Genomic DNA, 18,585 nt, shown 5'->3' on the forward strand with positions numbered 1-18,585 from the left:
GACGTGCCCCCCTGCTTACACGATCACGAGTGAACTTAATATTGAGAACGAAAAACGTTTATTTTACTGATCTAGTCTATGAATATTGCGGGGAAAAATCATGTATTCAGCAGCATTTAGCTCAAAGCACAACTAATCTCTACAATTTATTAGGAAGCTAATAATACAGTGGTGTAGCGGACGGGCACGCAGTGCGGGGATTCACACAGCCACCTCACGCACCTGCAGCGCTTCTGTGTAGGGAGAAAAACATAATAAAACAACATAGGCCTATATAAAAGGAATAAAATAAATAGTCCTGAACAAAATGTATTTCACTTAAATAATTAACATATTAAAAAAACACACAAAAAAAAGTCTACACTGAGTTTCATTTTATTTTTGGGACTGCGCAAGTTCAAGGAAACCGAGAGGACTGAAAGCTCACCTTATTTGTTTTATTTATTTTACAAAACCACAATGTTTTGTTTTTATTGTGAGTGCTTGGATTCACTTTTATTTGTGTAGGCCTACAATCGCGCCGCTCGTGGGAAACATTTGTACTCGTGCCGAATTCAGTTTCTCTTTAAATACATTCGTTTTGGCAAGACTTTTATACGTTCTTTATAATGAATGCCATTAGGCTATAATTTGTTTTATTTTATGATTTATAAATTTATACTTTAATTTTATAGCTGCTTAGACTCTATTTTCTGATTTTTATGTTCCTTTGTTCTGAATACCATAACATTTAAATGATTTGTTGACAACTTCTGTTTTCCTGAGTCTAGGCTATAGCAGATTTATTTATTTATTTTTAATCAATGCAGCAAATGTTTTAAAAATGGCTCTAAAAAATTGTAAATTAGGCCTACTTTATTGCATTACAGGTGCTTTTAAAGAACTTTTCACTATTAACTTGTATAAAAAATGTAAAATGTATAAAACATTGTCATAAAGTCGTATTCCCATTTTAAAATACAAATTCACTGTTATAAGCCTACAGATGGCAAAATTTTTTATAAAAATTGTTTTAGCGTAACATATGATTTATACATCATGCTACACTATATAAGATGGTGTCTTAACTTTAAAACATAGCCTACCCTTAAATCCCTTTCACAAATCGCATGTGCACCTGAGTAAGGGGAGATTTTTTTAATCAAATTTTATATTGTTAGTTTTATTATTATTATTGTGTTGTTGTAAATTTAAAAAAAAAGCTTTAATTGCGAGTCATATCCTTAATGCATAGACTATTTTTGACACGTTTTGTCCGATCCATTGATATGGTTATTACATAGGCTATTGCAATTTCGAGAGTAGGCTCAATCTTTCATTTGTAGAGTGTATGTGGCATTTGGTTCTCTTAACAGCATGATAAACAAAACGTATATTCAAATTCTGAAAGGATTATATATGACATAGCTTTTTAATTGCTATAAAGGGAGCTTTCTGTCACCCATGTAGTTCATCACGATCTCACACAGTTAAGTTATGATCAACGAATCTCTCTCTACACTGAGCAGTGAATCTCTATTTACATAGTGCACGTAACATAACACAAAAGTCGACAGATTATCGACAGACTATCTTTTTAAATATGTTTTCAAATAGAACTTGATCAATTTAAGTAATAATACAGGTTGTTACTGTTTTGGTCAAGTCAAGTCACCTTTATTTATATAGCGCTTTTAACAATAAAGATTGTGTCAAAGCACTTAACAGTATCAAATTGGAGGATAGAGTGTCAGTAATGTATAATGATAAGATTAAACACTCAATTTTCAGTTAAAGGCATTTCATTATTGAATTCAGAGATGTCATTGTCTAGCTCAGTTTAGTTTAAATAGTATCTGTGCAATCAAATCGACGATAATCGCTAGACATGAAGTGTCCCCAACTGAGCAAGCCAGAGGCGACAGCGGCAAGGAACCAAAACTCCCTCCGAGACAGAATGGAGAAAAAAACCTTGGGAGAAACCAGACTCAGTCGGGGGGCCAGTTCTCCTCTGACCAGACGAAACCCGCAGTTCAAAAGTTCAAATTTTTTTTTTAAATTTTGTTGCAATTTCTAAAAATACCTAACTACATAATACTACTATTGTATTATATTTTAGTTATTTTGTTATATTTTTTTAGTTTTATTGTATTTAATCGAGGTCTTCACTGGGGATATATCTGGGGGTCATCTGGGTGTGCTGGTCTCCGCTGACGATCAGGGCTGTAGACATCATCTCTTGGTGCTGATCCACCATCTGATCGGATACGGACTGAGAAACAGACTAGGAAAGAAACAGACAAATATTAGCGTAGATGCCATTCTTCTTACGATGTAACGAGTACATCGTGTGTTATGGGGAGTGTTCGGTTCCGTTGATCTAATTAATGCAGCCTAACAATCCTTTAACGGATTTGAATAATAGAAGCGTATTACTGTGTTATGTGTAAGCCAGGCTAAAGAGATGGGTCTTTAATCTAGATTTAAACTGACAGAGTGTGTCTGCCTCCCGAACAGTGTTAGGTAGACTGTTCCAGAGTTTGGGTGCTAAATAGGAATAGGATCTGCCGCCCGCAGTCGATTTTGATATTCTAGGTATCATCAAACGGCCGGAGTTTTGAGAACGCAGTGGACGTGGAGGACTATAATGCGATAAGAGCTCGCTCAAGTACTGAGGAGCTAAACCATTCAGGGCTTTATAAGTAAGTAACAAGATTTTAAAATCTATCCGATGTTTGATAGGGAGCCAGTGCAGTGTTGACAGAACCGGGCTAATATGGTCATATTTCCTGGTTCTAGTAAGGACTCTAGCTGCTGCATTTTGGACCAACTGTAGTTTGTTGATCAAGCGTGCAGAACAACCACCTAATAAAGCATTACAATAGTCTAACCTTGAGGTCATAAAAGCATATCTAAATTGTGACCAATGCTCTCAACGTCAAATGCAGAAATGTTAATTCATGCGTTTGAGATGAAAAAATGCAGTTTTACAGATGCTAGAAACATGGCTTTCAAATGACAGATTGCTATTAAACAGCACACCTAGGTTCCTGACTGATGAAGAAGAATTGACAGAGCAGCCGTCAAGTGTTAGATAATGTTCTAGGTTATTACATGTGGAGTTTTTAGGTCCGATAATTAACACCTCTGTTTTTTCAGAATTTAGCAGTAAAAAATTACTCGTCATCCAGTTTTTTATATCGACTATGCATTCCGTTACTTTCTCAATTTGGTGTGTTTCACCGGGCCGCGAAGAAATATAGAGCTGAGTATCATCAGCATAACAGTGAAAGCTAACACCATGTCTCCTGATAATATCTCCCAAGGGTAACATATAGAGCGTGAAAAGTAACGGCCCTAGTACTGAGCCTTGAGGTACTCCATACTGCACTTGTGATTTGATATAATACCTCTTCATTCACTGCTACGAACTGATAGCATGGTTCAAATCTTACTTATCTGACCGCCAAGGCACTTCCACTAATGCCAACAAAGTTTTCTAGTCTATTCAAAAGAATGTTGTGGTCGATAGTGTCGAACGCAGCGCTAAGATCCAGTAGAACTAATAAAGAGATGCAACAAGAGATAGAAGCAGGTCATTTGTAACTCTAATGAGAGCAGTCTCAGTACTATGATACGATCTAAATCCTGACTGGAATTCCTCACAGATATCATTTTTCTAGGAAGGAATATAATTGTGAGGATACTACCTTTCTAGTATCTTTGACAGAAAAGGGAGATTTGAGATCGGTCTGTAATTAACTAGATCTTTGGGGTCAAGTTGTGTTTTTTTAATGAGAGGCTTAATAACAGCCAATTTGAAGGTTTTGGGGACATATCCTAATGACAATGATGAATTAATAATAGCCAAAAGAGGATCTAGGACTTCTGGAAGCAGCTCTTTTAGTAGTTTAGATGGAATCGGGTCTAACATACATGTTGTTGGTTTAGATGATTTAACAAGTTTATACAATTCTTCCTCTCCCACAGTAGAGAATGAATGAATTGTTCCTCAGGGGTCTATAGTGCGCTATCTGATGCGATACTGTAGCTGACGGCTGCAAGGATACAATTTTATCTCTGATAGTATCGATCTTGGAAGTGAAGTAGTTCATAAAGTCATTATGATTTTTCATGCTTGATTTTTCGTTAATTTAGTAACTGTATTGAATAAATACCGAGGGTTGTGTTTGTTTTCTTCTAGAAGAGATGAAAAGTAATCAGATCTAGCAGTTTTTAATGCTTTTCTGTAGGATAGGGTACTTTCCGCCAAGCTAAACGAAATACCTCTAATTTAGTTTTCCTCCAGCTGCGCTCCATTTTCCGGCTGCTCTCTTTAGGCGCAGATGTGCTCATTATACCACGGTGTTGGACTCTTATCCTTAATCTTCCTTAAGCATAAAGGAGCAACCGCATCTAAAGTGCTAGAAAAGAGAGTCCATAGTTCCTGTTACATCATCAAGTTGTTCTGAGCTATTGGATATGCTGAGGAACTGAGATAAGTCAGGAAGATTATTTATAAAGCAGTCTTTTGTTGTAGAAGTGATGGTTCTACCATATTTGTAACAAGAAGTTGGCTTTACAGCTTTAGCTATATGGAATATACAGGAGACTAGATAATGATCTGAGATATCATCGCTCTGCTGCAAAATTTCAACGCCACTGACATCAATTCCATGTGACAGTATTAAATCTAGAGTATGATTTCGACAATGAGTAGGTCCTGACACGTGTTGTTTAACACCAATTGAGTTCAGAATGTCTATAAATGCTGATCCCAACGAATCTCTTTCATTATCAACATGGATATTAAAATCACCAACGATTAGGACTTTATCTGCAGTCAGCACTAACTCTGATAGAAGATCAGAAAATTCTTTAATAAAGTCTGTATGGTGCCCTGGTGGCCTGTATACAGTAGCCAGTACAAACATCACAGGGGATTTATCATTAACACTTGTTTCTTTGGATAACGTTATATGAAGCACCATTACTTCGAAACGAATTATACTTGAAACCTGGCCTCTGAGAGATACTGAAAATATTTCTATAAATTGTAGCAACACCTCCCCCTTTACCTTTTGGACGCGGTTCATGTTTGTAACAGTAATCTTGGGGTGTAGACTCGTTTAAAGTAATGTAATCATCTTGTTTTAGCCAGGTTTCTGTCAGACAAAGCACATCTAGTTTATGGTCAGTGAACATATCATTTACAAAAAGTGCTTTTGAAGAAAGGGATCTAATATTTAATAAGCCAAGCTTTATCATGTGTTTATCTGTATTATATCGTTTTTTTATTTGTTGAACATCAATTAAATTGTTACTATTACTTTGGTTTGGATGTTTTCTGTATTTTCTAGTTCGGGGAACAGACACAGTCTCTATAGAGTGATATCTAGGTGAAGGAGTCTCTATGTGCTGAGAGTTAACTGACTTTGGTGACGTGAGGCGGCTAGCAGACGATTGGTTTAGCCAGTCTGTCTGCTTCCTGACCTGGGCTCCAGTTAGTCAAGTACAAACTCTAAGACTATGTGCCATATTTCTAGAGAGAAGAGCGGCACCACCCCAGGAGGGATGAACACCATCTCTTTTCAACAGGTCAGGTCTGCCCCAAAAATTCTTCCAATTGTCTATAAAGCCTATGTTATTTTGCGGGCACCACTCAGACATCCAGCCATTAAGTGACGACAGTCTGCTATGAATCTCATCACCCGGTAAGCAGGAGCGGACCAGAGCATATTACAGTGTCTGACATCGTACTTGCAAGTTCACACACCTCTTTAACATTATTTTTGGTGATCTCCGACTGGCGAAGTCGAACATCATTAGCGCCGACGTGGATAACAATCTTACTGAATTTACGTTTAGCATTAGCCAGCACTTTTAAATTTGCCAAGATGTCAGGTGCTCTGGCTCCTGGTAAACAATGGACTATGGTGGCTGGTGTCTCTATTTTCACGTTCCGTACAATAGAATCGCCAATAACTAGAGCACTTTCATCAGGTTTCTCAGCGGGTGCTTCACTGAGTGGGGAGAACCTGTTTGATGTTCTGATCGGAACGGAAGAGTGGTGTTTTGACCCGCGACTAGGCCGCCTCACTGTCACCCAGCTGCCCTGCTGCACGGGCTCAACCGGAACCGAACAATGTACAGGATCCAAAGCAGTATCTACAGCCCTCACATTCTTACTATCCTCAACTAAAGTTTGGATGCGTGTCTCTAGTTCTGAAACCTTCTGTCAGCCTAACTATGTCAGCAGCGAGGGATTCACGTGTGATAAATGCAGGGAAAGAGACAGATAAACTATACATGTGGCAAATAGCAGGAGAAGAAGCCATTACTCACCGTGATTGTTTTTCACGAGTTCAAACAACAGTGGTAAGAGAATCATTCAGAGCGAGAGAGAAATGAAACGGAGCGAGGAAAAAGAAAACAATAATAGGCGCGAATAGAAACGCGAAAGGAACTGCATTACTGAAAATACATTTCAGTAGTTCAGTACTTTTCCCCCCTGTCATTCAGTTTTATTACACAGAACTTAATTTCTGAACATATTTGTTTTGCTTTTCTTTGTATGTATGGATTACTTGGGTTGTTTCTGACTTCTGGTGAAAATTTCATGTCAACAGCACCTTTAGAAATATATTTACTGAGAAAAATGGTGAGGTGTTCAATACTTATTTTACCACTGTATGTGCATGTAGAACGGGGCTGTAAAATAAACGTCAATAAACCAGCTGATTTCAGTCTGCTGGTCAGTTTTGGTAGTTATGAGTGCATGTGAACACGCTCACTGTTGTTTGTCCATACAGTGAAGTGCGTTGGCTCCAGTGTTGTTTGGTTCTCAGAGCTCCTGAGGATCTCTCGTGTGTTCTCTGACCCGCAGTAAAACTGGTGTGTTGGTGAATGTGTTTCAGGATGGAGACATCATCGCCCCCGAGCTCACCCCACTCAAACGGGACTGGCACACGCTGGAGCGAGGCGACGAGGACAGTGATGGCAGCGATGAAGACCATCGTCCCGGAACGAGAGAGGAAACGCCCAGAAAGACTGGGCATAATGTGAAAGTCAACCTCTTTCAAGCTCAGGAGGACCGCAGACTCTGAAGCACTGGCCCTCGGCTCTCAGGGATCTCGCCACTCTAAACCTTTGATCAGCCCTGCGCTTCTCTCTCTGAGAACATTGGGAGAGGTCGTGTTTTTCAGCTTCATTTAAACTGTGTTTGCCTCTGTTTGCTTTTATTTTCAGCTTTAATATCATGTTCATAGCCAGGGTTTTAATGCAACTCTCACCTCTGACACGGAGACACTTTATTATACATCAATCCAGAATGAATGTCTCTCTCCTCCATCCATCATGTTTCGATGCAGAGGGAAAACTTAAATGCGTGTTTGCTTTTTTTAATTTTTATTTTTTATTATTATTTATTTCAAACTTTTTATCAGGGACTCACTGTTACTTTTTTCCTTCTGTTAATCGGCCCTCCACTCACTCGCAGTGTGTAGAAACTCATGTTATAAAGGGTCTCGAAGGTGATGGCGTTTTATAGATCTATATCTGAGCACTATATAACTATATATTTTTTTAGACTTCAGCCTCTTGGTATAACAGTGATTGCTGATGGTGGCCTGATTGTCTAGGATCTTGTTTAGACGTTCTCATCAGTACAGGCTTTTGCTGTGAACAGAAATCTGTCTGACTGTTATTCTGGGTTATATTTCAGTCTGTACTGAAGTGTTAAGTCACAGCACAATCACATCAAGTCTGTTCTACAGAAAAAGGTTCACTTGAGGACCATGTTGCACGTCATGCTTGGAGATGTTGTGCTGAAACGATGCAAACTCAATCAATATCTCAAAATCCAGAGCCTGCAAATAAAAATCCAGTCATGCAATTCTTTGTACTTTGTTTTAATGTACAACTCCTGGCCTGATAGTCAACAGAGTCGGACCCACTTTTATGTACTTGACTTTAAATGAATGGTTTGATACAATTGATGTTTTTACATTTGCATTTGTATTTAAAAATAATCTATAATTACACTGATTTGCAAAGTTTAAGTGGTGGCTCATCACTTGTGCTGCTGTCGAGGTGAGGTTTGGTTTGGTAATGTAACATGAACACAATAAGTGCATTATACCCTTTTATTTTTTTTTAATTGAGTACATAATAGTATAACAATTTTCCATTTCTCCCATCGGCACTGTGAATGGCTAGATTAGTTCCTCCTTTGCAAGCTTCAAACATGTTTTATACTACAAGATCAGGTGGCGATAATATCATGAAACGACAGTGTCTGTGACCGCTGGAGACTGATTCAGATCACGTGTTACATTTATTTTTGTAAATCTGTCAGTGACAGCATAATCCAGCCATAAATTGTGTAGCATGAGCTTGCTTTAACATTAACTTGACTGAAGAGCAGCAATAAATGATTCCAATTGTACATTTCCCTCATACACCTTTAAACTGCAGATGACCTGAAAGTGATCATAAAAGGGTTCGAGTGCTATAGATGCCCAAAGCGGCAGCTGGCGGTCCTCAGGTCAGTGATGGAGCAGCATGCAGCTGCTCACACAGGTCAGGAGTCCGTTCCGTTGTAGTACACAGTTACTTGACGTATGTCAACAGTAGTCTTATTTCTAGTGTAGTCTAGAGGTGTGATCACTACAGATGATCAGACACCAGGGCTTCACACTGGAAGACTCGAGCAGCATCAGCGGCAGCTTATAAACACCGGGAAGAGTTGGAGAAACTGATGACTGCTCTCTGGTCAAATGTGCTTCGTCCGTGAAGTTTACATTAGAGCTGTTTATAGGCCACTCTCACTTCAAGTGTAGTTGATGTGCATTAACAGTAGTGTGCTTTGTTTCATAGATACATAGACTACTGCTGACATGAGAGTGCCTATGAAGTGCTGTAGTGTCAATAATGCTGGACAACCATTTTAATGAGTTAATACTTCCAGGCGAACTGAAATCATGCTGGCCTTCCGGGAGCAGGACGATTCCCCTGAACTAAGTACTGCCTTGAGGGTCTGAATACTCATAATGGAATATTTTAGTATTTTTAATAATTCTGCAAAGTTATCACAATCAGGTTTTTGCTTTGACTGGCATCAGATAAAGATTGTATCAAAGTAGCTTTACAGTATTAAATAGGAAAATAGTGTGTAATAATGCAAAAGGACAATAGTAAATGAGGCATTTATATAGCGCTTTATTGTGTATTGCTGTACACCCAAAGCGCTTTACAATCATGTGGGGGGTCTCTCCTCAACCACCAGCAGTGTGCAGCATCCACCTGCAGCCACAGCACAACAGCACCAGCGCGCTCACCACAGCTACAGGTGGAGAGAGAGAGATAGAGCCAATCAATACTCTTTACGATGAGTGTCATGGGATTTTTAATGACCGCAGAGAGCCAGGACCTCGGTTTAACATCTCATCCGAAAGACGGTGCTTTTTACAGTATAGTGTCCCCGTCACTATACTGGAGCCTTGGGACCCACACAGACCACAGGGTGAGCGCCCCCTGCTGGCCTCACTAACACCTCTTCCAGCAGAAACCTAGGTTTCCCAGCAGTCTCCCATCCAGGTACTGACCAGCTCAACCCTGCTTAGCTTCAGTGGGTAACCGGTCTTGGGCTGCAGGGTGATGTGGATGTGTAAACACTCTTATTTTCAGTTAAAGGCAGTTCATAATTGAATTCAGTGATGTCATTGTTCAGCTCAGTTCAATTTAAATAGTATCTGAGAAACTAAGGGTGTGCGATATATCGTCTGCGATAATATCGTAATCGATATTTTAACGATGTGCAATTTGACATTATGGAGTATTTTGCAAAAACTAAACAGAACACCTACAGAGTGCATGCTTACATCACGTGATGAAGTCTAGACTAGGCGCGTGCGTTCTTCACTGCATGATTCAGTCTAATAAAATGCATTAAGAATGATCACAAAATTCAAGATATGGGGGCAGAAAATGTGTATATATATACTGTATATCATTTCATATGGTTAAAATCACATAAAGAGTGCCGTTTTTTTCTTCAAAAATAAGCATAATTACAAATGTGATATTGATTTTATACAAGAGTTCAATAAACAATGTTAAATTAAGAGACTTACGTTTTTAGACGCCATATTGCCCGTTTTTGCTCCATTTCACCAAAAAAAAAAAATTCCAAACAGCTACAGCACTGTTCTGCGTCTCTGAGCAACATGACGATGTTGTTTCGTTCCTGAATGAATCAACTGTTTAAATGATTCGGTTCAGTAGCAATGACTCACTTGTTAACAGTGACTTGCTGCCACCTGCTGGCGATTTTAATTTCATATTCAAAGTATCTTTTCATTTTAAAATAATCTCAAATATCAGTATTCAATGTTTAATGTTTACAATATCAAAATGCATTTGTAACTGCAGGTAAAAGCACTCCATGTCCCTCGGAGCAGTGGACGTGGAGGACTATAATGTGATAAGAGCTCGCTCAAGTACTGAGGAGCTAAACCATTCAGGGCTTTATAAGTAATTAACAAGATTTTAAAATCTATATAATGTTTAATAGGGAGCCAGTGCAGTGTTGGACAATGACATCATTGAATTTAATAATGAAATGCCTTTATTGACACACTAAACACTCAATTTTATTTTCACTCAAAGATTATTTTCCTATTCTGATATTAGAAAGTTGCTTTGACACAATCTGTGTTGATAAAAGTGCTATATAAATAAAGGTGACTTGACTTGATAAAGGTGTTGACAGAACCGGGCTAATATGGTCATATTTCCTGGTTCTAGTAAGAACTCTAGCTGCTGCATTTTGGACCAACTGTAGTTTGTTGATCAAGCGTGCAGAACAACCACCCAATAAAGCATTACAATAGTCTAACCTTGAGGTCATATGAACTAACATTTCTGCATTTGACTTTGAGAGCATAGGTCATAATTTAGATATGTTTTTGAGATGGAAAAATGCAGTTTTACAAATGCTAGAGATGTGGCTTTTGATTGCTATAAAATAGCACACCTAGGTTCCTGTTGTTAAAGAATTGTGCTATAATAACAAACAAATACAACTCATTATATACACTATAAACACTTTAAAAGAGACAGACATGTAGATGTTTGTGAAAGATGTTTGCTCTGTTTTGGAGGGATAATCGTTTTTAAATCATACTCTATTGCATCAACATTTGTTAATAGGCCTACTGTACTATAGTTTGGGGTGGATCATTTTATCAGTTGTTTATTATTCATGCAACAATGTATTACTGTTATATTTTTTATTAATATCCATTGCTATATAGCTGATAACTTTGTCTAGTGAATGTTTATAACATGATTTGTGAGCATTTAACTACTATACTGAATGACATAGCATAGACTTCTTCATGGCGCTATGTTTCATTTCATTATTTAACCTTGTTCTACAGATCTGTGTAGAGTTAAATACTGTTTTTGACAGCGTTGATAACGTTTCTGACAGATAATATCATGATATTTTTGCTTTTCCGTTACCGAATGTCGTATCCTGTCAGCAATAACCTGTCCATAGGCTTTTTTGATTACTGTCAGTTTGAGTGCCGTTGATGCAGTGTTGCCAGATATTAAAAACTAAAAATAAATAAAAATAAAGCGAAATTATTTCAAATATTTTGCAAATAAGATAAGATAAAGATATTGCTGACCCCAAACTACAACTTCCTACTTTATTAACTTTCTAAAGTGTTAAATTGAGTGGAAAGGACAAGTCTAAAAACGCTTATAATAGCTGGATCTGGCAACACTCCTCACTCACAACTGTCTCAAAGAGACTCGTTTACTTCGCCAGCATCTCGCAACAATCGGTTTCATACCACAGACGCTACAATTCTTGCAAATTGTCATTATACATGTCATACAGACATTCATATGAGGAGTTTAACAGCAAATTAGTCGTTCAGAGAACAAATTTTATTTTTGAACATGAGACATTTACCGAGATCCGGACCTCGGTGGCCTCATAGCTGGCTACGGACTTTATTCACTTCATGAATTATAGGTGTTTGGTTTTCAATTCACTTTTTGTCAAATTCATAATGATTCACTTTGATTAGTAATTAAACTGCATCAGTTTTAAATAAAATACATTTAAATAATATTTCAATGCTTTCTCTAATGTGTCTTGCAAGAAAACTATTCAGGATTGTTTATTGCACCAAAAGTAATTTCAAAGGAACATTAAATGTATGTACAGTTGAAGTCACCATTGCAGGATCTGCAAAATGTTAATGATTTTAAAATGATTATTTAATGTATTTTGTTTTTAGTAGGCCTACAGCTATTTTAAAATAAGCAATTTGTATATAAGCTAATAGATTTCTACATACAGACCACAATTCTAAATAATAACTGAAATTACACAAAACAAGTCGAGTTCAAAAGATTACTTGCTTGATTCTTAATTCTTAAAACCGATTCTTACTACTGTGAGTTGTCATGATCAAAAACTGCAAACATTCACTGATGCTCAAGGCATCCCAGTCAACAATTTGATCTCACAGTGATGTCACCATGAGCTCACAGGATACTCGTGATGAGGTCACAATGTGAAGTAACAGTGAGCTAAAAGTGTAACCTCACAGCGCCCTCACTGTGAGCTCATACTAATGTGAGGTCAAAGTGCACTCACTGCACAGAGACTTGGTACCCAGCATGCATTGCAGCATGAAGCTTTTGATTGTCACCATTGTTGAGATTCATACACTGTCATTTAAACACAAAGAGAAACATCAAGAGTAGTTAATAATGTTTGTGTCTTATGCTTTTATAATTCTTCATAAATTATTATGAAAGTGACGTGACATATGGCCAAGTATGGTGACCCATACTCGGAGTTTGTGCTCTGCAATTAACCCATCCAAAGTATACACACACCAGGAGCGGTGGGCAGCCATTTATGCTGCGGAGCCCAGGAAGGGCTCAAGGGCACCTCATTCGTAACATTGAGGGTGGAGAGAGCACTGTACATTCACTCACCCCACCTACAATCCCTGCCGGCCCGAGACTCAAACTCACAACCTTTGATTACGAGTCCGACTCTCTAACCATTAGGCCACAACTTCCCAAGACCAAGACTGCACATTGAATCTAGGTGATGACTGTGTTGTTATCATCAATAACAAACCAGTATCACCTGATTGCAATCTCTTTTTGGGTTTCCTTGCCATAACAAATGTGCTTTACAAACACAGTTACAGCAGCCCCAAAAAATATAATGTTATAAAGTCAAGGGTCAAGAGCCCAACTAAAGCAAACACTAATCACTATGATGGTAACATCAAACAAAACAATAAAACATCATCATCTAAATCTCTGTTAATTCCCAATAAGCGCTTCTGAAGATGTCTGACAGAAATTAAGTCAGTCTGGTTAATAATGAGTGAAGCTGGTAATTTGTTTATTTCAGTTAATTTCATTTAAGGCTGTGGCTGGAAGTCAGTTGTATGTTTGGAGAAGGTTCTTATAACAGAAATCTGTTAGCTGGGCGTGCACTCATGAGCTCATCATGTGACACCACTGTGATATCACTGTGATAGTGTTGAGAAACAGGAAGTAGAATGTCCCCCAGCGACTGATATTTGATCTGCCTCCTCTCAACCTGCTCAACATTTTGAATTCACAATGAGCTCATATATTACTCACACTGTGAGGATCACCGTATGAGAATGGTGTGATGTCACTGTGATCATCGCGTGACCTCACGTGTTGACTGGGATATTAAGATTTTTCTTTAGAACAGCGGGCAGAACAGGACTGCACAGGACAACTTATCATAAAAACAGTCTGGATCAACAGGTAATGAAAATCAAGCGCAAGAAAACTTTTAAACTGCTTAAATTGTGTAAATGCATATATGGACTATATAAAAACACCTGTTATGTGAAAAAGCTTATTCAGGGCAGTACTAAATAAAAACAACAACAACATGCAATTTAAAATATCTTTTTTTCTTTTCCCCCCCTTCCTTTTTAGGCTATTATTGCAGATTCTGCAAGGTGTATGTAAACTTATGACTTAAACATATAAAAATATGCGGAGCGTGTGTCACGAATAAAGCGAGAAAGCTTTGGAAAACAGCTCATAAAAAGGAAGAGGACATGAATGTTTTTTCCAAGTCGGAATCTAAAATTACGGTAATATGGCTTGAACATCTCACATGAAATTCTGTCAGTGTGGGGAAGGTGTAGAATGGCGTTCAAGAAAAAAACACTGTGCTATATCTCTGGTCATTTTGATATGTAACTAATTTAATGTTTAGATTTTTTTTTAAGTATCCGGTGGATGATCGAGGGGCAGAAGAAGAATCCCCCCCTTAGACCCGGCCCTGTTTGTGATTAAGCTATAGGCTAGCGTTTGTGCATTTAAAATAAATGTATTTAGACTACTGTTTTACATATAAATAGGCTACCTAGAAACCATATAGTTGGATTTTTACCACAGTATTGAGGTTTTATATGTGTGGTTTTAACTCTGGTTATCATGATGTAAATGTATGGAAGAACAATGGTTAATTTTAATAAAACTTAAACAGTCAGAAAAATAAAATTTCACCATATAAAAAAGGAGGTTGTTGCAATTTTTTACAGATGTTTTGATAATGATTTTTGATTTTGATAATGAACAAATTTTCATCTGCATCCTAACACAAACTACTACTGTCAACTCAATGTCAAATGTGCATTTCTAAGATTACCATATGTGTACGTAGAGGGGACCCATGAAAAAAAGGTTGGGAACCACTGTTCTAGGTTATTACATGTGGAGGTTTTAGGTCCGATAATTAACACCTCTTTTTTCAGAATTTAGCAGTAAGAAATTACTCATCATCCAGTTTTTTTATATCAACTATGCATTCGATAAACATATCAACAGATAAACATCAAATTTTCATTTTTGGGTGAACTATCCCTTTAAATATAACATAGAAATAAGCATATTTTACATAAAAATATGGTACTTTTAGAGGTAAATAAATAATAAAAAAAAAAACTGCACGAATTGCGAGTTTTTATTTTATGATAAAAATAAAATGATGACAGTGATATGACATTTATTTTAAAAAACAATTGCTTGACATCAAAGAATTAATTGACAGAAAAGGGAGATTTGAGATCGGTCTGTAAAGATACTAGAAAAGGTAGTATCCTCAAAATTATATTCCTTCCTAGAGAAAAATGATATGTGTGAGGAATTCCAGTCAGGATTTAGATCGTATCATAGTACTGAGACTGCTCTCATTAGAGTTACAAATGACCTGCTTCTATCATCTGATCGTGGTTGTATCTCTTTATTAGTTCTACTGGATCTTAGCGCTGCGTTCGACACTATCGACCACAACATTCTTTTGAATAGACTAGAAAACTTTGTTGGCATTAGTGGAAGTGCCTTAGCATGGTTCAAATCGTACTTATCTGACCGGCATCAGTTCGTAGCAGTGAATGAAGAGGTATCATATCGATCACAAGTGCAGTATGGAGTACCTCAAGGCTCAGTACTAGGGCCGTTACTTTTCACGCTTTATATGTTACCCTTGGGAGATATTATCAGGAGACATGGTGTTAGCTTTCACTGTTATGCTGATGATACTCAGCTCTATATTTCTTCACAGACTGACGAAACATACCAATTTGCAAAACTAATGGGCATAGTTGATATAAAAACTGAATGACTAGTAATTTCCCACTGTTAAATACTAGGACCTTAAAAATAGGACCAAAAACATCCGCATGTAATGATCTAGAACACTAATCTAATCTAATGTCTAATACTTGATGGCTGCTCTGCAAGGAGTGAAATTATTTCCTTATGAAATTAACTCTTCGTGAAGCCAAACACTCAGGAAGTCTCGCAACACACATGCCATCCAACAAAACAATAAACTCTCTAATCTGACAAGAAGATCTGGCAGAAAGACCATTTGCTCATCAGTCCCTTCACCCATCCTTCCCCCCTGGGCACATGGTCCAGGTCACTAAAAGTTGACAAAGAAATGTCAAGAACTCAAGTTGCTATACTTATATCATGCATTTACTGTATCTTCAGAATTCATTATCATAACCCTTTCATGTTTGGTATCATTCTAAGGGTCTCTGTGTGATTGGTAAAATGGTCTCAATTTCAGTCACTTATATTGTGACAAATATTGAAAACTTAAGTGAATTCTTTACTTCTGTTGTGGGCGGTCTCCTTTCAAAATCTGAAAAACATTGCTGTACACCAGATGTGACCATTTGAGCGCGAGAACAGCTTCTATAGAGGCTTCTCATCTCCCATACACAGATGTAATCTGTTTGGGGCCGATAATAAAATGTTTATTGCCCTTTTGTTCTGGTAGTATTTAACGGAAAGTCGCAAATCAGGCATTGTGATTCTGTAGCCAGATCAGCCCATAGTGAGGAGTGTATTTCATATGCTCCATACTATGTATCTTCCTGAAGTCAGGTAAACATTTTACTCTTAGATTCATCTTTGAACAACTGATGTTATGTATTTTCTTATTTTTTAATTGATTTCTTATTGTTTAATTATGTAATTGGTGTGACACTTTTTTACCTGACTAATAATACATTGTTATATTTGATTTATTCTGATCTCTTCTGAAATCATTTTTCAAGTAGATTAATGTGTAGCGGTATTTCCACAAATCTGCGTTCAGGACAGATCATACCGAAGCACTGACGGATGAACCATGGGGAACACCATTAGGGGCTTCTGATTTCTGACTGTCACTGGTTTAACACGGTGTAGCTCTCGTGGTTATAGGAAAAATATGAGTATGCAGGCGCAGCTCACTTAGAGTGCAGAGTGGTTATAATACCTTTGAGTAAGTTTGGAACTGACGAGTTTGTGTCTGTGGATTCATTATCGGCCGAAGTGTAATTCATAAGCGATACCTGGTCCCTAATGAACAAATAATTGAAAGTATGGGATTTTCAGAATAATCAAATATCTAAATTAATATACATTCGATATCTGTGATCAGTTTTTAATTAAGAATATTGCCTAAATTTAATGATCAATTGAAATTGGAGTCAGATTGAACACGGAGCTAGACTAAAATTTAAACCAAATCCTGATCAATTCAGAAGCGCAAGTAAAAGACCGAACGCATATAAATGCTGTTCAGTTTCTCGCACAAACCGATCGTTTCGTGTCTTAGGACATCAGTGTATCGTCACGAGCCGCAAGGTTTAATTTGGATTTGTGTGCATGTTTTTTTCTCTCTCAAAGATTCTGTGCCCATTGACTGGCATTATAGGACTGACAGACTACAACGGTTTGAGTTAAAAACCTTCGTTTGTGTTCTACTGAAGAAACCTACATCTCGGATGCCCTGGGGGTAAGCAGATAAACATCACATTTTCATTTTTGGGTGAACTATCCCTTTAAGCGTATGCAGACTCTAAGATCAAATCTGAGTGTACACACGCTTTATAAATCAGGCCCCAGGAGAAGACCTCCTGCCACAGCCAGACCAGACCACGGAGGCACTGCTGAGTCACTCCACAATATAATGAACTTGGTAGTGTGTCCCGTTTGGATATTCTGGCAATACGCTTGTTGTGATGTGTTTACTTACTAAACATACAGCAGCAGTTGTATGTGATTGTGTAGTTAGATTTTTATCATTTAATTAAAAGCACTTAAATTGTTGGGACGGGCCCGTGACGTGCCTGAATCAGCTGCTGTTGTTTCTTGTTCTGCTTTATGACTTTTCATCTTTTAGATGATTTGGTTGCTGCTCTTGAGGTCACACAATTACGTTTGATCATGAATGAATGATGTATTAAGAAGTGTAGTCATTTTAAGGCTTTGTCATGTTCAGTGAAGTCGTCAGATTATGAAATGCATATTCAATGGAATGTATATTATAAAGTAAAAAGTGTCAGACATTATTTTCTGCATAATTGACGTCATTTTATTTCATTGTATTTGGATACAGCACATGGTAGCACTGCGGCGCTCGACTCGTCACATTCCCACTGCATCCATCACGACCGTCGTCTCTCAGAAGAGCTCAGAGATCACTCACAGAGGCTGTGATGCTTTGAAATACCACTCTGACTACATTTTTATTCTCATTTTAGTGTTTCGATTTACAAATAGAAAGCAGAGGTAAGAGGAAGCTTACATACAATATGGAGATATCCCACAGAGCCGGGAGGGATGGTGGCATGCTTTAGGTCTTTCACAGCTCATTGTAAAAAGCCATGCACTGCAATTCCACCCGTTTAACTCAAGTCCTTTTTGTAGGAAAATAGATTTTAATGCGTACACAGGCTACATACTCTTACATACATTTGTTGTAAATATTCCTAGTATTTAATTTGATTTTAACCAGGCGTTTGCAGCATGACTTTGATCAGTACAATTCAGGATGCTGTGGCGTATGCGAGAGAAGACAAATGAGTAAACTCAAAGCCATAATTACTGTCTGAAGATCTTTCTACTCATTCTATTATAAAACGTCACAAATGTCTTGCTCTACAGTCTTCAAACGGGTTGGTTGAGAGGTGATGAGGTCATCAAACTGCAGGCCCATCATGACATCATCAC

The 18,585-nt window shown here is 37.7% G+C and overlaps 2 protein-coding genes across 2 annotated transcripts in view; one reads left to right on the top strand and one right to left on the bottom strand.

Annotated features, from left to right (window-relative positions):
* Positions 1-8,079, top strand: part of samhd1 (SAM domain and HD domain 1) — a 30,206-nt gene extending 22,127 nt beyond the window's left edge. The window contains exon 16 of the mRNA XM_058763695.1: positions 6,897-8,079. Within this exon, the coding sequence (XP_058619678.1) occupies positions 6,897-7,085 (189 nt within the window). The 3' untranslated portion in view covers positions 7,086-8,079. The remainder of the gene's footprint in view (positions 1-6,896) is intronic.
* A 9,993-nt stretch (positions 8,080-18,072) lies between these two features.
* l1camb (L1 cell adhesion molecule, paralog b) overlaps positions 18,073-18,585 on the bottom strand; it is a 44,183-nt gene continuing 43,670 nt past the window's right edge. Inside the window, exon 30 of the transcript XR_009268907.1 lies at positions 18,073-18,584. The gene's annotated coding sequence lies outside the window, so the exon portion shown is untranslated. The remainder of the gene's footprint in view (position 18,585) is intronic.

Source organism: Onychostoma macrolepis, chromosome 23 (assembly GCF_012432095.1).
Source record: "Onychostoma macrolepis isolate SWU-2019 chromosome 23, ASM1243209v1, whole genome shotgun sequence".
NCBI classification, from domain to species: Eukaryota; Metazoa; Chordata; class Actinopteri; order Cypriniformes; family Cyprinidae; genus Onychostoma; species Onychostoma macrolepis.